Source organism: Drosophila simulans, chromosome 2L, assembly GCF_016746395.2.
Source record: "Drosophila simulans strain w501 chromosome 2L, Prin_Dsim_3.1, whole genome shotgun sequence".
NCBI classification, from domain to species: domain Eukaryota; kingdom Metazoa; phylum Arthropoda; class Insecta; order Diptera; family Drosophilidae; genus Drosophila; species Drosophila simulans.
Window position 1 is genome coordinate 14,840,419 of NC_052520.2, and position 25,785 is coordinate 14,866,203.

The window sequence follows — 25,785 nt, forward strand, 5'->3', positions numbered from 1 at the left end:
ATTCCAGAGCTTCCTTCCGGTTATGTTGCTAATTTTAAGTCCCAGCCCATCGCAATAACCATTAACTTGCAGCTGGGCATTTGGTATAACAGATTATAACAGATTATAACATCTGTGCACTGAGCTTAAAGCTCTGCTTGTTTGGGATCCAAGCCAGCATATTAAGCCCGACTCCAAACTAAGCTCTTGCAGTTAGCGCACTGAACTCGAACTGAACGGAGGTCCAAAATAAAAATATAAAAATCAACCAATTGATAACCCCAGCTCCAAAATGAACCCACTAGGTATGGTGAGCCTGGGCTTGATGGTGTGCCTCATCGGCGGCTTTAGCCGGATTGCATCGGCCAAGCTGGAGGAGAAGTTCTCGTGGAAGCAACTGGCCTTCGATTGGCCCACTCCGGAGGCCGAGGCGGAGGCCAAGTCGAATGGCCACTACATCGTGGAGAACAACCTGCCGCTGGGCGTGGAGCGTTGGCAAAACAGAATCTTTGTCACTGTGCCAAGGTAAGTCACCAAATTCATAGCCAAAGTAGTTAACTTTTCTTTTTTTTCTTATTATTTACCTTTTTTGTTGGCTTGGTTTGTAATTAAATGTCAAGCTAGACTTGCAAAATCATCGAGCGTCAAAGGGGGAAACCGGTTTCCTCGCTGGCTAGTTAACTTTATCATTTTTTTTTACCCCTTTTGTGTATGTCTATTTTGCATTTTAAATCGTGGTTTCTAAATGCAAATCGTAACATGAGGTTAATCATAAATTAATAAGAGAAAACACATGATCGGAAAATTCTATGGAATATTACGGATACCATAAAAGGCTAACTAGGTAACTAGTAAACAACGTCTTTGTGACGTCACCTTTTTGGGATTTACCACCGATGCGCTTATTGGCCAAAAAGCCCCGAAAACCATTCTGATTTTCGGGAGCTATGAGTAATCAAAACAATATTCGATTTGCTTTCCACATTAATGAGGCAAAATTGTATATTAAAAACATTTCGAAAAATGAGCTACATTTACATTACATTTTTTTTTAGTTCGCATTGAAAAATTAAAAGTATATTTTGTTGGTCCCCATTAAAGTAATGTTTTATTATGTAGTACAGTGTAATTAAACCAGCTATAATTGCCGGCAAAGTTTTAACTTATAGTGCTAGGATATAAATTAAAACTATAGCTTATATTAAAATCATATCAGTCATAATAATTGCGCAAGTGCATAGTACTTTTTAATGTTTTTAATTATTTACTTGCAAGTATCGGATTTAAATGAAATTAGTAACTAAACAAGTCTGAAATGTAAATTAATAGTTCTTAATCTTAATTTATTGCTCCTCATTGTAAAATGATTTACTTTACCTTTAGATGGAAGGCTGGTGTGGCTGCCACTCTCAACTACATCGACATCAATTCGACGGAGAAGTCGCCAAAGCTGCACCCATATCCCAGTTGGGAGGCCAACAAGCTGCCCATCGATGTACAGCCACAGGACCAAAAGACACCATCCGGCGGACGTCTGGACGCGGACAAGGCTCAAGATGCCGGCATTCAGCTGAAGGACAACTCCACTGTCATTTCCACCTTCCGAATTCAAGTGGACGTTTGCGATCGCCTCTGGGTGCTCGATACTGGCTTGGCCGACATCCTGGGCAGTCCCAAGCAGATTACGCCCAATTCCATCCTGGTGTTCGACTTGAAAACGGATACTTTACTGCGCCGTTTCACCATTCCCGCTGATCAGACCAAAGAGGACTCGTTCTTTGCGAATATTGTGAGCATGCATAGGCGCATTATTCAAATTCCAAACTGATCGAATTAATCAATATTTAGGTTGTGGACGCAGACCGTTCGGAATGCCAAGATGCCTTCGCTTACATCCCGGATTTGGGTGCCTACGGTGTGATTGTGTACTCCCTGAGGAACGACAAATCCTACCGCGTCAAGCACAACTTCTTCCACTTCGATCCACTGCAGGGTGATTTCAATGTCGGCGGCGTGAACTTCCAGTGGACGGACGGCGTTTTCGGTCTGGCCGTGGGCCCAATGAATCCAGATCACTCCAAGGACATTTATTTCCATGCCCTGGCCAGTACCAAGGAGTTCAAGGTTTCGAACCGCGTGCTGCAGAACGAATCACACGTGACCGGTGGCGATTCGTATTACGATTTTAAATACGTTGGTGACCGTGGCATGAATGGCCAGTCCACCGCCGAGGTCTTTGACCCCGAGACCGGCGTCATCTTCTATACGCAGGTGAACAAAGACGCCATTGCTTGTTGGAACATCAAGCGTCCATACACTCCGGACACCCAGGGGCTAATCGATTCCGATTCGCACACTCTGGTCTTTCCAAATGACATGAAAATCGACAATGAGGGCACTATTTGGGTGCTGTCCGACAAGATGCCGACGTATTTGTACAAGGAACTCGATCCCTCGGCCGTCAACTATCGTATTTTGATGGGCCAGAACCGCGATCTCATCAAGGGTACACCATGCGAAATGTGATCACTTGGATATTTAAATCTACATGCTGTGTTTATGACGCGGTGCATTTTTGTATTTACATTATGACATTATTGTTTGTTAGTAAGTCAGCTTAATAAACTATTTGAAATGTGATTGATTGGGTGTACCATGGTGAGCGTAAGTTAAATGTCGGATTTCAGGAGGTTGTCGGCCAGTTGCACCTTCTCGCCGGGCTTAAAGGCGGGCATGCCCAAATAGGGGCAAGTAGAGCAGCGGAAGGCGTCGCCCAGATAACACTGTGCATATAAGAAATCAGTTATAATCGGGATTAATGTTAACTTATAGGATAACTTACATTTCCACAGCTGGACTTAGCATTCTCGGTGGCCTTCTGGCTCTGTTTTTCAGTCTCCAATTCCTCGGCCAAGCCGCAGGAGCAGTTTTTGCACGCCTTGCGCTTGCCCGTGGTGCTGCAGACACGCAGACCAGCCGGATCCGGCTTCTGTTTGTCTTCCTCGTCCAGCAGCTCCTCCTCATCTATTAGTTCCTCATCGTCACCGCTTATCTTCCACACATTGACTGCATTGGCGTTCTTCTTTGCGAAGGACAGCCTGGCTGAGGATCCTGTCTCGTAGCCCGGCTTCTCGGCGGTCAAAGCGTCTGGAGAGTCTTCGCGACAGTTTATGAATCCGGATAACTTGATCTCCTGCAGCAAACTAGCCGCCGGACCGATGAAGGACACCAAATGCAGTTTGCCACTGGGTTTCAGCATGTGCAACAGTTTTACGTAACTGTCGGTCAGCTGGGCGCACTCGATCACAATCAGGTCGAAACTGGAGTTGGCATAGGAAGCTGGAATGCATAAACACCACTGATTTCAATCTGCTGACTCACTAGCTAGTCAAAAACAGCACACACACACCGCACCGCACGCAACTTACAAAACGAAAGACGGTGCACATTTTCCAAAGCCACATCGCCGCCGGTGGCAGCCTTTAGTTGCTCCACGCGCTTGTCCAAGTCGGCGCTGTCCGTCCATATGTACAGGGATTTCTGTAGACCCTTAAAGTTCTCCATTGTGTGTGTTTCTAGAATATCTCAAAAGTTCAAGCACCGAACGGAACCGATTTTTGATTTCACAAGTTAGATATGGCAGTGCGGCGAATATATAGCGGTGATATCGATTGTACCTGTCTATCGGATTGAAAGTGATATTCAGTGATTGTAGATTTTTCCACTTAACACTGTGACTGCTAAAATAAATGAATCCCCAAATGTTTCGTTTTTTAATGAGTTACAGCTCGCATTCTGATACATAATTAACAGCTTTTGGTTGCATAGTGTGTGTTTCTGCCACTAAACTTTATTCAATGGTTACATTTAAGCTCAAAGCCGCGAATTGTTTCTTGAATTCATCCATGTGTACTTTCCCACGGCCCGTTTTAAAAATGCATGGGCAGTTAGAAAAGAAGGTTAGTCGCTTGTACCTTGAATTTTAAATGTGGGCGCTCAAAATCAAAGTGCTCAATGAAAATCGATACCAACTACTTACAATTAAAAGTACTTATAAAGAAAAGAAAGAATATCTTTCACATTAATATGATATGAATAGATGTACAAGTGTATTCAGAAACTACTAAATAAAAGCAAAAAATATTAGCTACGCCAAGTTGGCTATAAAATAGCCAAATGCCCACTGCCACCCAAATGCAGGCACAGTGCTGCAAAGCGCCGAACATATCGCCGGTAGGCAGCGACTATCATAAATAAGCGCCTATCGGACTATCGATACAACATCAACATCCTCAGTCGCTTTTTTAGTTGTAGCATATTATAAATATAACTCGAGCGCTAGTTGCAGCCTTAAACAGAAGCCAGCCGCCACTACCGCTAGTCGCTAGTCAAGATCTGCTCGAAACGCTGAAATATGTGTGATTAGTCGTGAATCGCAGCTAGCCGCAAATCCAGCCAGAGCTACAACAACAAAGCCAATCCGCGATTAAGAGGAAGAGAGTGCGTGAGAGAAACGACAGCTGCTCTGCGTGTGTGTTGGTGCAGCAGGATAACAAAATAGAAAACACAGCAGCAGCAACAACAACAGCACCAGCGAACAGTGTATAAAGTGCCAAACGAATTTGCCAAATAGCCAAAAACGAAATAACAGAAAACATCCAAACAAAATTCCAATCGGTTCAATGCAAGGAGACATGTGCATAAATGAAGAGCTACAGCCAATTTAATTTAAACGCCGCCGCCCCGCCCGCCATTGCCTACGAGACTACGGTTGTAAATCCCAACGGCTCGCCACTCGATCCTCACCAGCAGCAGCAGCAACAACAGAGCCAGGATATGCCGCACTTTGGACTGCCCGGTCCGCAGCCGCCGTCGTCGCAGCAGCAGCAACAACAAATGCAAGTGCACCACCAACAGCAGCAGCAGCAGCAACAACAACAACAGCAGCAGCACCAACAACAAATGCAGATGTCCTTGCTGCCGGGTCCTTACCGGCCGCACATCGAGGAGAAGAAGCTGACGCGGGACGCCATGGAGAAGTATATGCGCGAGCGCAACGACATGGTCATCGTTATCCTGCACGCCAAGGTACGAAAGGATTTACACTTTTAAGCCGGTATTAGCAGGTGCCTGGGCAGGATTTATTATTCAAGATATTTTAAAACATATAAGGGAACTCTTGAGAAATCTTATTTAGATTATTTGATGCTTGAAATACATTATATTAATATTATTAAAAATATTTAAGCCCAAAGAGAAGAAACGTAGGATATCCTAACTTTCATTTAAATCAAAATCAACTTAAGTGACAGTTTTTGTTAGACACTTGGTCAGTTTTGTAAGCCGATTTGCTAAATTACTAGATTTTTTATTGGCATTGATTAAATACCGATTAGCACAAATGTACTCAGCTATATTTTTCAAACGATTTCCTTTCTTTGAAAAATGCTTTGCTCTTTACAAAATATTTATTTTTTTAAATTTAATTCTAATATAATCGGTCAGTCCGCAACGCCAAAACCACACCCACTCTTAAAAGGTGCTAGTGTTTCCATTGTCCACTTTAAAGTGTTACATTTTTGCGGTTTTTGGCGAGGGCAGACATGAAAATGGAATAAAATTGTCGCGGTTGCTTTTAGCGGTGGCGATCTTCAAGCGGCGACTGCCGCCAAATGCGAATCCTTCACACTCGACTGCCCGCAAATTGAGCAACGCGAGCGCGGTCCAGTCCGCAATGAAAATAATTGAAATTAATTACAGAAAATTAACAAAGCTGCATTGCTTGCGGTTTTGATATGATTTTCCGATAATCTGGACGGCAATTTGTACTAATTGAATTTTCCCTGCACCATCGTGCGCCGGTCTGTCTATCTGTGTGAATTCCAGGTGGCCCAAAAGTCCTATGGCAATGAAAAGCGATTCTTTTGCCCACCGCCGTGCATTTATCTGTTCGGAAGTGGCTGGCGCCGGCGGTACGAGGAGATGTTGCAGCAGGGCGAGGGCGAACAAGGAGCACAACTATGCGCGTTCATCGGAATCGGCAGCAGTGACCAGGACATGCAGCAGCTAGATCTCAATGGCAAGCAGTACTGTGCGGCCAAGACGCTCTTCATCTCGGACTCGGACAAGCGAAAACACTTTATGCTGTCGGTGAAGATGTTTTACGGAAATGGTCATGACATTGGCGTTTTTAACTCGAAACGGATCAAGGTTATATCCAAGCCGTCCAAAAAGAAACAATCGCTGAAGAATGCCGATCTGTGCATAGCCAGCGGCACCAATGTAGCCCTGTTCAATCGCCTGCGTTCCCAGACTGTCTCCACGCGTTATCTTCACGTGGAGAACGGACACTTCCATGCGTCGTCAACACAATGGGGAGCTTTTACGATACACCTGCTGGATGACAATGAGTCCGAGTCGGAGGAGTTTCAGGTGCGCGATGGTTACATTCACTACGGAGCCACGGTCAAACTGGTGTGCTCCGTTACGGGCATGGCCCTGCCACGTCTGATCATCCGGAAGGTAGACAAGCAGATGGCCCTGTTGGAAGCCGACGATCCCGTTTCCCAGCTGCACAAATGCGCCTTCTACATGAAGGACACGGATCGAATGTATCTCTGTTTGTCGCAGGAGAAAATCATACAGTTCCAGGCCACGCCGTGCCCCAAGGAGCCCAACAAGGAGATGATCAATGACGGCGCCTGCTGGACCATCATATCCACCGACAAGGCTGAGTACCAGTTCTACGAGGGCATGGGTCCTGTGGCGTAAGTATAGCTTACTTACAGCTCAATGGATTAGTTTTCATTGCGTGTTTCCTTCCAGTTCCCCAGTCACTCCAGTGCCAATCGTTAATTCCCTTAATCTCAATGGCGGCGGAGATGTGGCCATGCTCGAGCTGAGTGGCGACAACTTTACGCCGCATCTGCAGGTGTGGTTTGGCGATGTGGAGGCGGAAACCATGTACCGCTGCACGGAGACATTGCTGTGCGTGGTGCCGGAGATTTCACAGTTTCGCGGCGAATGGCTTTGGGTAGGTTTGCCAATGCAAATCCATTTAATACATACTATAAATTTTACCTTTAATGGTCCTTGCAGGTACGTCAGCCCACGCAGGTGCCCATTTCGCTGGTGCGCAACGATGGAATAATTTATGCCACCGGTCTGACCTTCACGTATACACCTGAACCAGGTCCTCGGCCGCACTGCAACACACAGGCCGAGGATGTGATGCGAGCGCGACAGAACAATAACAATAATAACATCACTAGCATTAGCAACAATAATAACAGCAACAATGCGGGATCGCCGGCGGCCGGCGGTGGCTTGCAACAACAACAGCAGCAGCATCAGGCTCTGCCCTCCATCTCAGAAGTGCAATGGAATAGTCATGGTAGCGGCTTATCCTGAGTGCAGGATTATCGCATCGCACACATATGTATCCTAAGTTATTTATAGTTTTTATTGAAGACCTTAGTTTGTAGATTGACAATTTTTCTCATACTAATTTTCAACCCCTCGTGACGTAAACCAAAATGTGTCCCCTCCTCTCTAAAGTGAATCATCCTTTACACATGTATCTAGTGCTAGTGCTAGTTCGGAACCAATAGAATTGTAAATGCCACATAAAAACTCTGTACATAACTCGAAAAGCTCACTGACATACATGCATACATTTGTATGTGCATGAATATACCTTTACACAAAACATGTAATTCTAGTTAAATATACAATTGATGTAAGTTTATAGACGATTTTTAGATGCGGTTGAAATATTTATGATTTTCTTTGCTATGAATTTCCAAAGACCTAAATGAAAAAAAAATACTGCGAAATACATCAGAAATTTTTATTATACACAAGCCAGTAGCCACGCTACAAAAACATTCCATTTCCCTCTTTAACTTTCTAAAAAGTCGAAGGGAAAAATTTGTTTCTGTACATAAAGTTTTGTTGCATTTTTTATTAACCAACTCTCTGGAAATTCGTAGCATTCAAAATCCGAATAATATATTTTGTAAAATAAAATCGCAACCAGACAAAACAGCGATTTATTTAAGTGTAAGCAAAATGCCTAACATAAATAAAAAAAGAAATCCGAAATGATGACAAAGAATAATCAAATAATGTCAGCTTATGTTTTTGGTTTAGCGTGATTCTTCTGGTTCACCATTTCTCCTCTGTGGTCTGAGGTGGAGCGCTGGGTAGGATTGGTTGCCTTAAATTGCTGTGGGAATATTACCCAGTATCGTGTGAATATTTTTAAACAAAACAAGTGCAGCTCTTCCCACGATGGCTTGCCTCAACCCCCTTGGACGGGCCGACTTTAATTATAGTTTGGTCTGGAATTGCTGAACGCGGAGCTAAGAAGCAAATATACATAGATATATAACACACTATTGTTTCCGTTTTGGCCAAGTTAAGGAGCAGAATATTCTCACAGCCCGAAAATGCCGCTGCCGAGCTGCTGTGAGAATTTTTAGTGCCTTTGTTGAATATTTATGCAGTCGTTGCTGCTGCTGTCTTTACAGATTTACAAATTAAGATTCGCAGTTTTGAATTAATTATCGCTCACTTCCGCTCGACGGAATCAGAAGGTGAGCGCTGGCCAAGCACTTAATCTCATCTAGCACTTGGGAGACATATTTCTTATCAGACTCAGCCAATAGGAACTTGGCTGCAACCCCTAAGATTTTACTGCACCGGGCGATGGGAACGAAAGACTTAAACAACGAACTTTGCTTGCGTGAGGAATCAAACTGCCGGCCTGTATGTTCATTATGATGGAAAAACCACCACCAAAAGTTCTGGCTCTGGCAATTGGAACTGCAACCTCTTAAGGTCGTCGCCGTCTTATAAGAAGCTGAATATGAAATTAGTTTGGAATTTTTAATGAACAATTCCTTCACATTTCCCCACGCCTCTTTCTCCCCCACTATTTGGATAGGCGAGTGCGATGATTGTGGTCGTTTTTAGAAAGGGGGAGACAGCAATTTCTAAAAGTTCTCAGGACTGCTACACAACCTCATACCGTCTACTAAAAAAGTTAATTATCTTGAAAAATCTAAGTCTACCTGCCGTCTTTAGTCTTTAGCTTGCCGTGCCGACTGCTGCCGTTTTTCACACGCTGGGGAAAAATGGAAATTCTCGCAAAATACAATGCGTGGGAAATCGGTGGCGTGGGAGTCAGCCAAGAAAATCAAGGGAAACTATATAATCCAGTCCTATATACAAATTTGTATTCACAAGACTTTGGACACGTACTCCCATCGCATGGCATGGTAAATCCAAAGCCGTAGGTCAAGATTGGTTAATCGATTGAAAAATCGATCGGATTTTCAAAGTTTATAGGTCGGTCATAATCGTCACTTCAACTTGTTTAATTCTATTGTTATTACTTAACAAAGATATTTATATAAGATTAATTTTTAAATTATTTATGACTTTAATGAACTATTAACACTTGTGCTTACACAGCATTTTTTGTCTACAATAGATTTTACGTTAAATTTGTCAGGCTAACTCGCCATAAAACGCATGCATAATTAAATTACTTTTGAAACTAGGCTTTATTTGCAAGCACTAACAAATTGTTCTATACGAACCAACTTAGGACTTGCCACAAGCTTTTGTTTAAGTATTAAGTGTCCAAAGTTCGTTGGTTTGTTTCTAAACGAAATGAATTTAAGACATTTAACTACGTGTTTTGCACCTGTGTCCAAAGTTTACTTTACTGACCGTTGATATCAAAATGAAATTTGCATTAATTCAGGCCAATGAGATGACCTTAGCTGCCATCCGATTCTATTAAAAATACCATGTAATTTGTATATAATTTATTAAATAATTGAACATTTCTATGTATTTGATACAAAACGTCATCAGTACAGATATGCAGTTAGGATATACAAAGAGATAGATGCAATATGTGTAGATACAAATGCTTATCTAAAAATATGTAAGACCTTTTCTTCATACAAAAACATTGTATTAATTGTATAATTTAACCGGAATGTGCCATAAGAATACCTAAACGTGTAATTGCAAAATTTATACAAATACAAATACTAAAAACAAAAGTTGGAAGTTGGTTTGGTATAATCGATAGCTGAACAAGACCAAAATTGGAATGAATTCTCTGGGGGAAGGGAATGCGATTAGAATAAAGGGAGGTGGGTATTAAGTATGATTTAAATCTATAAAGTACTAGGCTTTTATAAGTTATTGCAATTGTAATTTATAATTATTATAAATATTTGCGGTATGTGTAGGTTTTACTAGTTGGCTCGAATGGTTCGATTTTTGTTCATATTGGTCAACATCAACGAGATATATGAAGTCAGCAGATCGTCCATCTTGTAGCCCAGCGACGTTTCACATAACAACTTCGAGCCCCTAACCAGATTTCCGATGGTCATGTGGAAATATGTATTGCCCGATGACCAATTCGAGATGCGTGTAAATGGATGCGTTACCAAAATGTCCTGAAAATAAAAAGAAGCAATTAAATATCAATGTTATCAAATATCAAATGTTTTAATCTTCTTAGTTTATATTGTAATAGATATTTTAGTTCTTACCTTGGTCACTGGATGTATGAGACTCACGCCGTGTTTGTTAATGGCTATCAAAAGCATTTCGGGATAATTCGGTTCAGTGGTTTGCTTCACCTCAAAGAAAGCGGAGCCAAAAGTTGGCCATCTGTTCAAATATATTAAAAGTTAATTAAGACGTTTATAAATATGATTACGTTGAGATACCCACCTATATACAATCTTCAAGAAGGCCACCTTCGCGTCTTCGGAAGTCATGCCCCCATCCTGGTTATAAGATGCAACAATCGATCGTTTCCATTCGCTAGTGCTCTGCATTTTCATAATATCCGATGGAATAAGTTCCCTCAGCATTTGTCTGCAAAGTATTTGTTCGTTATTTATTTTGTAATCGATCGTAATAGAATGATTTGTACTTACGGTATGGCCTGCAGTTCTTGTTTATTTTCACCAAAGCGCACACGGAAGACTAGAGCGGCCAGCTTAGCCGCCTCCTCCCTGGAACACTTGTGATAGCCACGCAACAACTTGGGCAACTCCTGATGATAGTGGAATATGAGATCGGCATTCCGATCCTTGCCTGGCACTGTGTTCGTCCACAGTTTCTTCATGAAGAAGACCTGGTAAGTGAACTGCGGATTCGCTCCATCTCGTATGGGACGCGCTTTTTTAATCCAGTCGGTCAAATGGCGTACGAAATCGAAGAAGAAATCACCTTCGGGCACAGAAATGACCTTATCGGCGATCTTCACAAACAGGGAGAAGCCCTCGCTGGTGCGCAGCGAAAGGCGCTGCGAGATGTTGTTGCAGAAATCCTTCGCGCGAGTGGAGCTGTCCACTTCGAAGGCCTCATCTGTGTCGTCCGGGAAGTAGACCTTGTGGAAGATCTGTGTGGTTTTATGCTGTATGGCTTCCACCTCCACCTGATGCGGCGGATATTTGCGTTGTCCATGGCGTATAGTTTTCTGTAGTCGATGCATTGAATCCTGTGAAATGGGATGACGCCTGGTGCGCAGGAACAATAGCAATTCCTTGAGCAAACCCTGTGAGCAGGCAAACAGTCCCGTGGCCAACCACATCAGCTCCCAGCCCCTCTCCTCGGACATTCGGTTGCGGTTGTCCGTTAGCTGCTTCATCAGTTGACAGTAGATCTCGTCGCGCAGAATTTCGTGCTTCAGGGGTCCATCAAATATGTGATCGGTTATCTCGTTGCCCATCCGCGGACGCTTGGAGGGCAGATCTCCCATATACTTCAGTATGGCGGCAAAGGCGAAGCAGGCCTCCTCGGCAAACTCTTCCTTGCTTTGCAACTTGCGCAGCAGCGGTGCCTTAATGGGATCCCGGGAGTAGCGCCACAATTCCTCACTTCGTTTTGAACTCAGAGTGAGTGTTTTCGACATTGTTCGCTTTGGTGGCAAACGGAAGTGATCCAGGGCATACTCCATCAGCGTATGAGGTCGATCCCTTGGTTCCACAGCACCACCATTGGAAGCCATGCTTAGACGTCGTCCATGATGCGCCTCCTCGATGTTGAACAGGGCCAAAATATCCTGCGGCGGTTTGCTAAGGGTGGGCAGCACATACACAGTTTCGGCGGGGAAGTCTCCTCGCTCCTGTGAACGATCGCAGCGTCCTATGCACCAGCCGTTGTTTAGAACTGATTCTCCACAGGATTCGTCCTCTAGAATGATCAGATCTCCCTTAAAAAAAGACAGAAAACTTGTTCCATCTGAAGGCGCGCGATAGTCCTGCAAGGCTATGACGTATTTCGATCTAAAAGCAAAGATATACATTATTATTAGATGCTCCTACTGGATATGCAGGGGCTCCTTACCGTTTCTTCAGGCCATCTAAGAAGTAGACAACCAAATCTCGTATGTCCTCAGCATTGGGACTCTGGAAGGTGAACTCCTCGCCTCGAACAGTGGAAAGGCTGAAAGTCTGGGTGAAGACCTTGTTGGTCTTCTGACTGGACACGGCCGTAATCTCGGGGAAGCTCAGTTCCAACAGGACTTGCTCCTGATCATCCACCACATACACGCCGGTCCAGTTCACCGCAATGATGACATCGTTTTTGGGAAGATTCGGACCGGAGTTTCGATACGCTTCGTAGAAACGAGAAAAGAGCAGGGGCCACTTGTACTTGGCGTAGCTAACTATATCCTCCTTAATTTTCAAGGGTGCAATCTTGTCCTTGACATAGTAGGATTTCTTATAGGCCTGCAAAACCAAAGCAGCCCAACGTTCAATGGCCTTGTCCACTCCGCTGAGACAAAAGTCGGGTATGAAGTTTGGCAGAAGGGTAAACAGCCGCTCCATTGACATATCGGTAGAGTATTCGATGAAATATTGCTGTGCAGCTATCATGGCCAAGTCTTCCTCCTTATCGCAGCGGTATTCGCCAAACTTAACGCCTCGCACCACCTGCTGGTAAATAAGATTGGTGGCCACCTGATCGTGTGTGGGTTCGTGCCAAGGAGCAAAGATTTCCTTGCGGAAGAACAGACGCCACGGGGCATTTCGCTCCTGGGCGCCCTGCTCCTTTGCATACTGCTCACATTGTGAGATGGCGTCCATCACGTGGTCCCCGCCACTTCCCAAAGAGCTAACTTTGTCGAACAGAGCTATGTACAGGGAAAACCCAAACTGATCTTTGAGACTTATCTTGTCGGACAGTTGATTGCATAGTTCCCGGGCCGTGGTGGCCGAATCAGCCAACAGAGTCTTTGTATTTCCATCCATAAAGGTAATGGGCAGCATGATGGGCTTTTTGGATTTGGTGGCCTGCAACTCCAGCCACGAAGGCGGTTGATTGCGAGTTCCATTGTTGAAAGTTCGTTTCAGTCGCTCCTCGCAGTACGGTGCATATCCAGGTGGACCCTCACGGATAAAGGCCCTCAAGTAGTTAACAAACTTTTCCGATGGAGCAAAACATCCGACGCACAGGGATAACAGAATCCAGCCTCTGGCATGTGAGGATTTCAAAGGATTGTTCGTCAGCTGCTTGCAAATCTGGCAGTATATTTCGTCACGCAGCTCCGCCCGCAGGATACCATGGCCAATGATGAAATGCAGCTTTTCAAGGTTGGAGGTTGGACGGGATTGGAGCCACGATTGGTAGCTATCCGCCGTGTATTCATCATCTTGCAGTCGGCGACGCACGTCCTCGCCCAATTTATTCTTTCGCTTCAACGTCAAGGATACGAGTTTGTGGCGGATCGACCGTGGCTTTTGCTTCAGGAATGCATCTGGATCCAGGCCCATAAGCTGAGCCTCTTGGAATTCCTGAAAGAATAAATGTAAAGCGAACCACTTAAGTACTGCTTTATGTTTTAACTCACCTTACTCCTGATGAAATTGCGCCCCAAGGTGGCAGTGACCTTGGACATGACGGAAGTAGTGTCCATGCGATCCATTGTGTGATACTTCGGCTCCGGCATATCACCTGTAAACCTCAGAATGGTAATCCACAATGCCTGGGCGGCAAGTTGATCGCCTTGCGTATGGAGCGGAAGTAAGGGATGCTTCAAAGCTTTCTTTGCATACTGATGATTGACATTCCCTTGGAAGTAGGTGGCGGCGAATTTCTGGAACTTGAATTCCGATAGATCCTCCTCATCCTCGGATATGTGCATGGGTGCAATGATATCGTCCTGGTTGACGTTTTGCGCGTGAGGCAGATCGTTGAACACGGACGTTTCACGTCCACCATGCGGAGTAGGGGCATCGCTACTGGAATCGGGAAGGAAGTCAAACATGGCCTCCACCAGTTTGCCATCGTCCACCGGCTCCTCCTGCTTGCGGGCGGCATCATTGATAATATTCATATTGACCTCCACTCGACGACGATTCTCCAATTGCTCCTGAATTTCCCGACGCTCCAGCTCATGCAATCGATCTCGGTAATGCTGCTCGGCAATTTCACGGGCATGCTTATTGCCACGATGCAGCAGTTCCTGCTCCTCCAGTTTGCGCAGCTGAAGAACTTCGGCAAACTGCTTATGCTCCAAGCGAAGTTTCCGGTAGCGACGCATGGCAATCATACGCCGCACATGAGACTGGATCTTAATGACGGCCCACATCTTGTGACCATACTCTCGCCTTACCAAATATCCTCTTGCATGGGCTTGCAGACCGACAATGTGGCCCCTCAGATGGCGGAAACGGTGTGACAGAACCCTAGAACGGATCAACGCTTGCAAACGCATGTAGCCCACTCGCATGTTCCTGTATCGTTTACGTTGAGCATATCCCTTCCAGAATCTCTGCACAGTGATAGCAGCAGCTCTCATGCGTAGAAACCTTCGTCGGTACACCCAACCTCGAATGCTGCGCTGCAGAATGAGGATTTTTCGCGTCAGCACGCGATCTCTCTCCTGCTCCAGAAACAGATCGTGGGCATCCTTGAGGAAGACCTTGGTGTGGCCCAGCTGATAGTCGGACTTGCCCAGAACCACGGCGCAAATCCTCGAAGTCGCCGCCTGGCAATCCGTGCGATGAGCTGGTGGAACTCCCGGTATCAGGAAGCGATAACGCTCAACGAACTCTCTGAATCCATGCCGAATGGGATATCCAGCGCGACGAATTCGGATCGTTTCCATCATGCCGGAGTATCGCAGCTGACGGCAGCACAAGCCACGGTCAAACATCATTGGCTTCTTCAGCTCGTTGGGTTTGATACAACGAATAAAGAATGGCTGGCAACTGCTGAGCGTCTTCATCAGCGCATCGAGGGATTTTCGAAACTGTGTGGAGAGTGTGGGTGTTCGCTTTCGCGTCTCTGCACCCATCTCTATGTCCTGAGCAAAGATTTGTCGGAGGAACTTGTTCGTACTCTGGCTAACCAAATGCAATAGATCGGGACTGAAGGTGTCCCGGTTTTTATCTAGAAATCCTCGAGTGTCGTAGAACACCACGCCTGCAAAGTGATTCAGTCCAAAGCTGGTGTTGATATCCGACTTGGGCTTCAAATAGTTCTTGTGCGATCCATGGGTTTTGTGCAGTTTGGCCAGCATCGTCTGATCCGTGCCCTTGGGAAACCGGGCCTCCTCATCGATTAAAGCCATAATATTGAGCTGCTTAATAGCTATCAAGTCGAGCGCATCCTGATTGTCTACGAACTCAATGTGTTGCCAGTTGATGGCCTCGTGATTATACTCTTCCTGCTCAAGTTTAAAAATATGCTGCACGAAGAACTGCTGCAGATTCTCATTGGCATAGTTGATGCAAAACTGCTCAAAGCTATTCTGATCGAAGTTCTCAAAACCAAAAATGTCGAGAACTCCGATGGCATTGCGGGATGTGCCGCGCGGCTTGAATATAGCCGTATTGATCTTTCGAACGATGTGCACAAACATACGTCCGTATATGCCTTTCACAAAGGCATCGCGCACATCCACGGATTGATCGCGCGACAGAGTGGACACCACGGTTTCTCCATGAGCAAAAAGCGTTCGACGTGTTAGAGCATCAATTAGCGGCTGAATGGGAAGTCCAAGTAGCCCGGCAACACGCTCCACATTTATGTGTTCCGGTATTTCGGTAGCATCCAGATTATCCACCACCGTCGCCTTATATTTGATGTTGCCGCAGTGGAGAAGGGCAGCCAGGAGTTTAATTATCTCCCAGATTTCCTGATCGGAGAAGAGCAAAACCTTCATGGCAGATCGAATGTCGGAGAACTCGGCGGCATCATCGCGTCCCTCGCAGGTAATGCTGTTGCCACCAGTCAGATATCTAAAAGTTAGTGAATTAAATCAAAATCAATTATTGTTTTCATTAATTGAAGGCATTTACTCACTTGTAATCAGCAGCCATGCCCAGATCGAGGCGGCTCTTCTCATCTGACGATAGTCCGGCCAAAATGCAGTAAAAGACATGATAATTGCGTTCGCTATGATTTTGGGAAACAATTCGCGACTTCTCCAGCAGGTACTGCTCGATTTTGGCTCCCTCGATCACGCCATTGGCGCTAAAGTGTATATCGATGTATTTGCCAAAGCTGCAAATAAATTCATTTGATTATTGACGGATCAGGTGATGAAGATTCTATGCATATAGTATTTACCGCGATGAATTATCATTACGAATGGTTTTGGCATTTCCGAAAGCTTCCAAAATGGGATTCGCTTCGAGGATTTGCTGTTCGATCCATGAGTGTTTGCCACTAATCGCAGCCAGATACTGCAGTATTAACTTTGTGCTCTCCGTCTTTCCAGCTCCAGACTCTCCGGAAATAACGATACACTGATCCTGGCGATATCGTTTCATATGCGCATACGCATTGTCGCCAATCGCAAAGATGTGCGGCGGTAGCTCTCCGATTTTCCGTTCCTTATAGAGCTTGATCTGATCGCCCGTGTAGATGGGCAGAATCTGGTAGGGATTAACGGCAACCAGTATGGAGCCCGTGTAAGTCTGAAATCATAGAAGTTATAAGAGTTCAATATCATATACATATATCACATAACATATTTAAGTTTTTAGAAAGATAACGCCTGCCATCGAATTGATTACTTTATTCTTTCAATTTCTTATAAATGAGACACGATAAGGAATTGAAAATCACTTAATATTAAATGGGTAACGATGACGCAACATAATTGGATCTTAACGAGCTCATTTCATTATGTTTACATTCAATGTTTTTAGGATTAACTTTAAATTGGTATAGGGGCAATCCATTAAAGTACCTTTGTTTTAAATTCTATGTACTATAAAGATCAACTTACGTATATTAGATTCTCCTTGTAGCGGATGAGCAGATTCCGCAAGATGCCAGCCTCGTGCAGATCACCTAGGGATATCATGTCCTCCACTCCCTGAACGGAGGACGCGTGCATGGCCTTGATGCGGCGCTCGGGTGCCAGCCACACCTCGTCGCCATCGTCATCGCGCACCTGGATGCGACGACCCTCGGCGGAGACGACACGTGCTCCAATGGCCACATCGAATTCTCGCCCAGATGCGGGCTCTATCCAGATGTAGTCACCCTGTCGATTAGAGGCGCAATTACAAGTTTCCGATTTTTAACCATTTTACGATTTTACAATTTGACATTCAGTTCTTTACGAGGCAGCCGCATTCGGTTGCCATGGACATGGGTGCCATAAAGACTATGTTTGTTGTAAGAGTCACTTGAGCGGAACGCAACAAATATAGTAATACCAGGGACAGACATGGACAGTGCACAGTGATGGGCGGAATTGGATGAATATGCAAAGGTTTTACGTAAAAACCTTATAGAGAAGGTCTAGAACAGGGAAGTTAGTATAACACTGATAGCTAGCCAATTATCTTGGAACAATTTGAATCAATTAGAAATTCATTATGAACATTAATTAAATTGTATTATCCATTTTAATTATTAAATAAGCTTGTAGATCTGGGTGCTTATAAGATATATATTGATTTACAAATGGATTGGAACAAAGCTAGTTAAAGAACTAAGCAGAAGAATTACCATCAACCTGTTGCTTTAACCCTTACAAATATTCCCAGCCACCACTGTTGAAGAGCAATGGTAGTTGAAGTGAGCCATGGCGTGGAACTTCCGCTTTTTGCTTCTGTTAGCTGGTGCTGGTGCTCATGGGGCGGGGAAAGGTGAGATAGATGGAGTGGCTCGATAAGGAGTGATACCCCCACTGGCGGCTAATGGGGAGTGAAATACTTACACGTGTTACGATCACCATGTTCGTCGTCCTTCATTTACTGATCCTGTGTTGGCATCCAGGGACACTGGCCCGTTCCTCTTCGCTGCTGCCGCTTGGTTTGTTCTTCTCTGCCGAAAGAGAGAACAAGTGGAAGAGTTGGCCATGAGCAACAATAACAAAATACTAGTTAGCGCCTGCGGCAACAAAAACCGGCTTCGAATAGGAAAAAAATTAAGGTGAAGTTTACGGTAAATTGAAAGAATTCACAACTTGTCGCTGTCTTCGTTTGTGGTCCGTCGTCTTCTTTTTGTTGTTCTTGCTATCAAATCGCTTTCCTAGCTCGAGGTAAACGTCTTTCTTTCCACGATTTGGCCAACACACTCTAGCCAGCAAAAGTGGCAACTCATTAACAACACAAAATCAACAGCGAATTAGTCATCAGACTTAAATGCATCCATAAAACTCATACTTTCGATACTTCTTTTCTTCTTAAACCAAGGGAAACCAGCGCGAACCAAACGAATACGTGACCGAAAATCCTATAAAAAAGTAAATAAACCTTTACACCTTTAGACATGCAAAAAAGGCCATCCAACTATTTTCACTTTTTGAGTTTCGGTCGCTACGAACAATCAGTTTTGGCCACAAGAACCAGCCGAAAAAGAGCGTCTAACCGAAATCGAAGGTCTCAATGAGCTGCGTTTGTTATGCAAATTGCTTGGTTTTCATTGAAAAAATTTACTTTCATTACTTTGTACGGCCTGGCAGTAGCTAAACAATGTTTTCGATTTAAGGCGATAGAAAACTAAACCATCTTCAATTAGATATTTACGAAAAGAAAATAGAAAGGTGACAACTTATCGATGTGGAAAATTGAACCTTTAAATTGAAGCTCTTATCTTTAGAACTGAAGAAAATGAGTATTGCAATTATAGTAACCAGTTTTAACTCCGTCTTACAAGTTAGCAAATGAGCGCGGATTATAGAGTCTGATTACAACCATAATTCTTTAGTTTAATCATTTAATCTTGAGAATTCCGCGAAAACTCATCTAATCAACATGTGTATCGGCTTTTTTTAAGCGAACTACTTAATTTCCGAAACCAGCCGTGAATCAGAGTTTCAAGCTGGCGTCATTTCCCAGTCGGTTGCCATCGAAGCCGCCTTTCAATTGGACACCCCATCCATCATTTAGCACATGGACTAACGGCTGCCTCCGCACAGGTATAGTATGGTGTGGCATGGTATCAGCCGTAGTGTAGTTACTCATTGGAAGGCGTCTCTCCTCTCCACGGTAATTGCAACATGCCAGACAAAAAAAAAGCAGCAACAGCTACGGAGCAACCAAATTTAGTGGCACACGGCGGCACGTATACTCGTACACATACCAGTCTGGTTACGCTCTGCCGGTCAAAATACGAGTCTGGTGCACATAGGGAACCCATCTATCCGCGATCCACACTCGAACCACAGCCATATAGCGACCTCAATTGCCGGCTGGAGTTCAAACATTTAACTGAGACATACATACATATATTAAATAATATTGCTCAATGCTCGTTGTCCTGTTATCAGCAACCAAATTAATAGTTTAATGCCCCCATTGCCGTCTAAGTCCCCACTATTCTCAAATACTTAACTGTAGCACGCGGAAAAGGTTTCATTGTATCTTTAGGATTGATTTTGTAAGTAAACGTATCTATATTCGTACTTTAACTATCTACATTAATCTTTTTTTGGTACTCTATCCACAACTGTTTTCTAATTGAAGAGAGCTCTTAGACTAAGCACAGTCATGGTTAATTTATTTAAAAACGATTGCCTAATTGCCGTACCTGCTGTTATCAGAATTTCCCTGCAGTGCAAGTGGAGATAAGCAGCGAAAACATCAAACAAGGTGTAAATCGAGGTGTGAGGCAGACATTTGTATCTCTGGGCATGACCAAAAACGATTAAAAAACTAGAAAAAAAATAGAATCGAGCAAAGAGCGTCTAAGAATTTCCGGCTCGGCAGATTTAGCATCGAATAGTAGTGATAGTGCACTCAGTGACGAACGATTGGCACGTATCTAAGTGCATATATATGCATATGTACTGCATATATGTATATATGTGTGTATATAAGAGAGTGCGTTTTTAGTGAGTGATCCAAAAGTTCATCGAGAGTCATTAGTGAAAGTTCGTGTGTGGCAGCCACGTACAATTACGGTTTATGCCAGCTACTCTACATACAGACACTCGGCCATATATTATCTATAAACAAACATACATATGTCTATGTATGTATGGCGTTCATACCAATTGTTTAATATAACCACTTTTTGTTCACTTTGACTTTGACACTTGACATCATGTTGTTGTCACTTTTGAGCAATTTGCGGCATAAAAACATTTCCTACCTGAAAAAATTCATGTTCGTCTTATTTAACAAAAATGCAATAATAATCCTATGGAGTTTCACTTTATTTATAAGTTTATTGGAGCAATTTAGTTAAACCCTTATTGTTTTATTGGTCAATTGAAATATAACTCTCAAGATAATATGGCTAATAATAAATCCATAGTAAACAAATACAAACGGATTCTAAAATGTACAAGCAAATACACTTTTTCAATACACTTTTACATTAAAAATATTACTTTTTTGAAATTGAATGTAAAAAATATTGATTATCTATTGCGTTTAGACCTTTTCAACTTCAAATTATAAAGTTTTTGCTAATAAATTTATAAAACACCGTTAGCTGCTTAGTTTTTTGAACTTTTTTTCATAGTTACTAAGCACTGCTAACAAAATTCTTTTTCGCAAAGCTTCGTTTTTTGTTCACACAATTTGCTTCTGGTTTAACAACTGAAATCTTCTACAAAATTTAACGACTCACCAGCGACAGCAACAAAAATAAAAAATGGGCAAAGTATTATGTTCATTTTTTTTTTATTATGTATTTAGAGAAGACCTTAAAAAAGTTTCACCAAACAAACAGAAAGTCGCTGCGTGCGCGAAAGCCCCCAGCAACAACAAAAAGAAAAACAGCCCAGCAACCCAAATGGAAACGCAAAAAAAAAAAAAGGTTGAGATGGGAGAGAAGAAACAAAAACCGGCTAATGAAAAGCGTTTATTTGAAAAAGGGTTTTCCAATTGTCCACACACGAAATGTCCCGTTGTGCAACAGCAAGAACAACAAACCGGACAAACAAGTGTGCCCGCGTTTTTGTTGTTATTGTCAATTTCAGAACTCTTGACCGCTGCACTGCAAGAAAAAGCACACGCTTCATGATCGATTTGCATTTATGCAAATTTAAATGCGATATACAAATATTTAACTTGATTGTTTGACATTAATAAAGAATAAATGATAGTACATGCTGATTAGATTAGATTTACACAGCAAAGGTTAAAGTATTTCATATATGTATATTTTTCATAATTATTTTTATAGATAATAAAAAAACGTTTTCAACTGATTAATAAAACACACTTAGTCACTGTTTTAAGGTTGGCGCACGTACTTCCATAAAAGACAATTCAAATCATTTCAAATTGACATCGTTTTTTTCTCAGTGCGGAAGCCTGGTTCAAGCTCAAGGAGAATGAGACGGAGAGAGCGCACTGGCGAGAGCGGGTGGGAAAGGTACGTTACAGAGGGGGGGAGGCGGTAGCAGCACCCATGAATGTGTTGCACTGTGAGCCGCTCTTTACGCATCTCTCCCTCTCGCTCGCTCTGCAGCTACACGGCAGGTGTACCTGTCCGTGTGTGCGTGCAAGAGAGCGGGGCTGCGCTTGTAGTGTGCATGTTAGTACCGTTCTAGCCAACGAAACCTGAAGCGTAGCTATTTAATTTGGTCACTCGCCTAAAGCAATAAAAATGCAATGCAGCCACGTCTCCGTCTGGAAATGCAATAAAATCGATGATGTTACACTGAACCGATGCTGTGACCCTTGTCATTTTCCCCACTGGCTTTTCTAGCCACAAACAGACACACATTTACACACACCGTTTGGCAGGGTTAATGCACTCTTTTCTTTTAGTTTCGTTTCGTTTCATTTCTTTTCTTTTTTCCAATCACTCTCTACCTTAATTGGCGCCTCAGAATTTGCACTCTCCGCTTTTCGGTCACCGAATTCGAATTCTAATTGGAATCGCTCTCGCCACGACCGTTTAATTAACACTTTTCCGGACCCGTCGAAAGCGGGATGTTCTTTTTCAAAAACAGGTTACATAAATAGGTCACGCACCAGCAGTCGCAGGAAAAGAGCAGCGCGCCGAAAGTCCGCTTTTCCAGCACAGTTAAGCCGAGCAACAGGTGGATCCCAGACCTACAGACCACTGATCATTTTGGGGCTGTGCGATTTGTTTATTGTTTTTTTTTTCGTTGACCGAGAAGACAAGACTTGAAGCGAAAAATAACAACCGATTAACTGATCAATAAGAGTGACCAGGTGGTGGGGCCAGTTGCGAATGGCCTAAAAAATGCGCGGATAACTAATCTTGTTATGCTAACGAGTTAACATTGCAGTTAATTTGAAAAACCGCGTATCTGGCCACATTGTCGCATAAGCAGTCTGATCGATAGGCATTCGATAGGGTCGATAACAAGAGGCAAATTTATCGACCAGCCTAATTCCGGCGCGAATTTAAAAATTTCTGTCATAATCTATTTTATTTTTCAAGAAATCTCTTTTTTCTATGTCAATATATTGAATATGCCGTCATCATCCTTTATAAGCTCGTTGAAACAGTTTTTTGATTAGCTAATTATTTATACGAACTGCGATAAGTAGTGAGCATGTCAATGTTTTATTATTTTGTAATTAAAATCTAATTACGGCCCACCAGTAATTGTATTTTTGGCAACTAGTACTCCATTATAATAAACCACCATCGCGTAGAGTTGTTAGTACATCCAGACTACTTGCACCGATGAAGTACCTCTTGTGGATTAGCTTCCTTTTCATTGGGGAATCACACGGATACGTGCGCCTCACGAACCTCAAGTGCGAAAGCTATGACAACACATTCGTCGTCTTTCCCGAATGCCGACTAAAAGTGCTTGGCAGGGGAATTATCGGGGCCAACATACACGTAAAGCTTCTGAAACTGCCAATAAATAGGATGGTCATGAGATTCATCACTTACCGGAAGCTCAGCGGATACCATCCGTTTCTATTTAATGTTTCCGAGGAACTCTGTCGCGCCCTAAAGTATCCAAATCGTCTCCGAGTCTTCTACCATTTCTACACCGCCTTTATGCCCTTTTCGAATATTAATCATACATGTCCCTATAATGTGAGTAGTTTCGCCAATTTGATATTCAATCATATACGTTTTAATATCTATTTAAAGGATGATGTTTACATAAGGAACTGCACCTTGGATGATCGTATGTTTGCCAAGGTTCCATTGCCGAAGGGTATCTATAAGCTAACCCTCGAGATGGATGATGGTGTCATGAACTGGGCTTCCATCATAAACATATACTTTGAAATTGATGTTGACTAAGGGGAAAACAGAAGCGCATTCAATATGGCAATATATGATGTTTTTAAACTTGAATTGCATGTGATATATGTTTCGAATTAATGGGCTTTACGACAAAAGAGGTCATTTGTTTAAAAACTTAGGTTTGCTGTATGATCAAAAACAACTTAATTCTCAATACCATTCTATTATTTTTCGACTGTTTATATGTCATTTATATGTATATATACAGCCCGAAAGTTATCAAATTAAGCCCAAAATTATATTTTGCAACAACATACATATTAGAACACCTAATGATCAATTACAACGAGCACATATTTATTTTGCGTTAATTTTTTAATGTAAATTAATGCAAATTGCTTTAAAACTGACTAATTTGTATGGTTGTTAATACTCTTCAAGAATAAATACACAATATGTAGTCTCCTTTACTGCGTTAAAAACTTCTGCTAGACCATTCTGATTTATATTTGTAATATATTAATATTTACTTTGCTCGATGCTCAATTTATCGCCCCGCAGTTATCGGCGTTATCAGCCGCGTGGTCGTTATCACCGGCGTTTTCAAAAAACTGATTGCGGCGACAAGACGTCTCCGTTTTATCAATAGTTAATGTTTATTGAAATTTCTTTTCTCTCGTTTAAGGTTTAGGTGGTCAGAGTAAGCGCCTCCGAAGTTGGGCAGCAGATACAAAATGTGTTCTCGCGTGTCGTGTCTTTACAATGTTTCATTTAAGAATATGAAGGATGTGTGGTGTGTGCTCATTTGGATTGATATTTTGGAACAATTTTTGGAGTTAGCAGAACTTCCATCGGTTGCCGCACTCGTTGCACATGACGAAGGTGGTCATAGGTTCATCGGCGGAACGGGTCTGCAGCTGGTTGTAGGTGCAGTTGCGCTTCTTGCACTTGGCGCACTTGAGGAGATCGGTCTTGGTGCCCTGCACGGTGGCCAGCTGGGCATCGTTGATGGCCTCCTTGACGAACTTCTCGCGCAGCTTCTTCATCTCGTCGCTGGCCATCTCCTCCGGCGTCATTTTGGCCAGCTGCTTGGCAGTGACGGCGCCGCACATAAAGTTGCCGCGCAATCCCGGATTCTTGGGATCCTTCAGATTGGCCACGCGCGACCTAATGCGATTCTTGTACTTCATATCCGTGTTATTGAACTCGGAGTAAATGGCATCCTCCAGTTCGGCGGCCATTTCCTCCGGCTCCCCACATCCCTCGGGCACCTCGCCAATCTTCAGTGCGGTGGCCAGCATTTCGCGGCACTTGATGCGGACCGCATCTGTCATGCCGCCGGAGGGAAACGAGGTCTGTGACGAGGAGCCTTTCTTCTCCTTATCCTTGGATGAGCTGGATGAACTGGATTTATCCTTGCCAGAGAATGACGACGACGACTTGGCGGCACTCGTGGACTTCGAGGCACTGCTGTTGTGGGAGGAGCCCTCCTTAGCGGAGCTGTTGTTGGCAGTGGTTGGCGCCGGGCTGGCCAGAAAGCGCTTCCAGTTCTTGATCAGTGTTTTGGCCAGAGCGATCACCTCGTCGTCCTTGCTACTCTTGCGCAGCTCGTTTACGGTCATGCCGATGCGCGTTTTGGTCAGAATGTCGAGGTTGATGTTAAGCGTTTGCAGGGTCTTCAGCAGGTCCAGAGCCTGATCCTGTCCCTGTACGGTGGATATATATGCATGTTTGTGACATGATGTGCGGCACGTTAGCTAATCCCGATACTCACTGTGCCGTCGCTGGCCATCTTGCTCATCTTCTTTTGGATTCGAAACACTTCGTCTTCCACGCTCATTTTGGCCCACTTAATTTGGTCAGAGGTTAGGTTAACTGGCGTCGGCAGTCGGCTATAATCGGTGCTGAGGGTCTGCGACAGTTGTTTATGTGGAAGCCGGGCTATTACTATTTTTCCCTCCAATAAAAGTTGTTTACTATTTTTTTCGTTTCTGTATTCTCAGAACGAGTTGACAGAACACCCTAACGCGTTTTAGTGTTACCGGGCGGTGGCTTGTCGAGAAATACCTTCCCATGGCTAATACAATTCCCAACTGGAAGTAGTTTGGGTTTCAGAAGTCAGCAGTGTTACCGTATTTTAATGTACATCTGGCTTTT

General features: G+C 43.5%; 6 protein-coding genes across 9 annotated transcripts; 3 read left to right on the forward strand and 3 right to left on the reverse strand.

Moving 5' to 3' along the window:
• The first annotated feature begins 173 nt into the window (after positions 1-173).
• LOC6732387 (protein yellow) lies at positions 174-2,619 on the forward strand. The gene is made up of 3 exons (XM_002079472.4): positions 174-504; positions 1,363-1,768; positions 1,828-2,619. The coding sequence occupies exons 1-3, from the start codon at positions 272-274 to the stop codon at positions 2,503-2,505; spliced, it is 1,317 nt and encodes a 438-aa protein (XP_002079508.3). The 5' UTR covers positions 174-271; the 3' UTR covers positions 2,506-2,619.
• Positions 2,536-3,641, reverse strand: LOC6732388 (anamorsin homolog). Its single transcript, XM_002079473.4, has 3 exons — positions 3,408-3,641; positions 2,822-3,318; positions 2,536-2,762 (listed from the first exon to the last, which is right to left on the reverse strand). Exons 1-3 carry the CDS (start codon positions 3,541-3,543, stop codon positions 2,649-2,651), a joined length of 747 nt encoding a protein of 248 aa, XP_002079509.1. The 5' UTR covers positions 3,544-3,641; the 3' UTR covers positions 2,536-2,648.
• Positions 3,642-4,192: 551 nt separating this feature from the next.
• On the forward strand, positions 4,193-8,103 carry LOC6732389 (suppressor of hairless protein). Its single transcript, XM_002079474.4, has 4 exons — positions 4,193-5,067; positions 5,866-6,746; positions 6,805-7,012; positions 7,078-8,103. Exons 1-4 carry the CDS (start codon positions 4,684-4,686, stop codon positions 7,387-7,389), a joined length of 1,785 nt encoding a protein of 594 aa, XP_002079510.1. The 5' UTR covers positions 4,193-4,683; the 3' UTR covers positions 7,390-8,103.
• A 1,697-nt stretch (positions 8,104-9,800) lies between these two features.
• LOC6732390 (myosin-VIIa) lies at positions 9,801-22,657 on the reverse strand. Of its 4 annotated transcripts, none has more exons than XM_016178252.3 (11): positions 22,422-22,657; positions 18,206-18,307; positions 17,264-17,524; positions 16,600-16,949; positions 16,333-16,533; positions 13,874-16,268; positions 12,367-13,817; positions 10,953-12,305; positions 10,744-10,890; positions 10,560-10,680; positions 9,801-10,463 (listed from the first exon to the last, which is right to left on the reverse strand). In XM_016178252.3, exons 2-11 carry the CDS (start codon positions 18,221-18,223, stop codon positions 10,257-10,259), a joined length of 6,504 nt encoding a protein of 2,167 aa, XP_016025038.1. In that variant the 5' UTR covers positions 18,224-18,307; positions 22,422-22,657; the 3' UTR covers positions 9,801-10,256. The 4 variants fall into 4 exon arrangements, with proteins under 4 accessions (XP_016025038.1, XP_016025040.1, XP_039151655.1 ...); XM_016178254.3 differs by having other exon boundaries at positions 18,206-18,312; XM_039295721.2 differs by having other exon boundaries at positions 22,260-22,657.
• A 98-nt stretch (positions 22,658-22,755) lies between these two features.
• On the forward strand, positions 22,756-23,709 carry LOC6732391. Its single transcript, XM_002079476.4, has 2 exons — positions 22,756-23,472; positions 23,530-23,709. Exons 1-2 carry the CDS (start codon positions 23,107-23,109, stop codon positions 23,683-23,685), a joined length of 522 nt encoding a protein of 173 aa, XP_002079512.1. The 5' UTR covers positions 22,756-23,106; the 3' UTR covers positions 23,686-23,709.
• A 552-nt stretch (positions 23,710-24,261) lies between these two features.
• Positions 24,262-25,723, reverse strand: LOC6732393 (transcription elongation factor S-II). Its single transcript, XM_002079478.4, has 2 exons — positions 25,403-25,723; positions 24,262-25,334 (listed from the first exon to the last, which is right to left on the reverse strand). Exons 1-2 carry the CDS (start codon positions 25,466-25,468, stop codon positions 24,465-24,467), a joined length of 936 nt encoding a protein of 311 aa, XP_002079514.2. The 5' UTR covers positions 25,469-25,723; the 3' UTR covers positions 24,262-24,464.
• Positions 25,724-25,785: the final 62 nt, after the last annotated feature.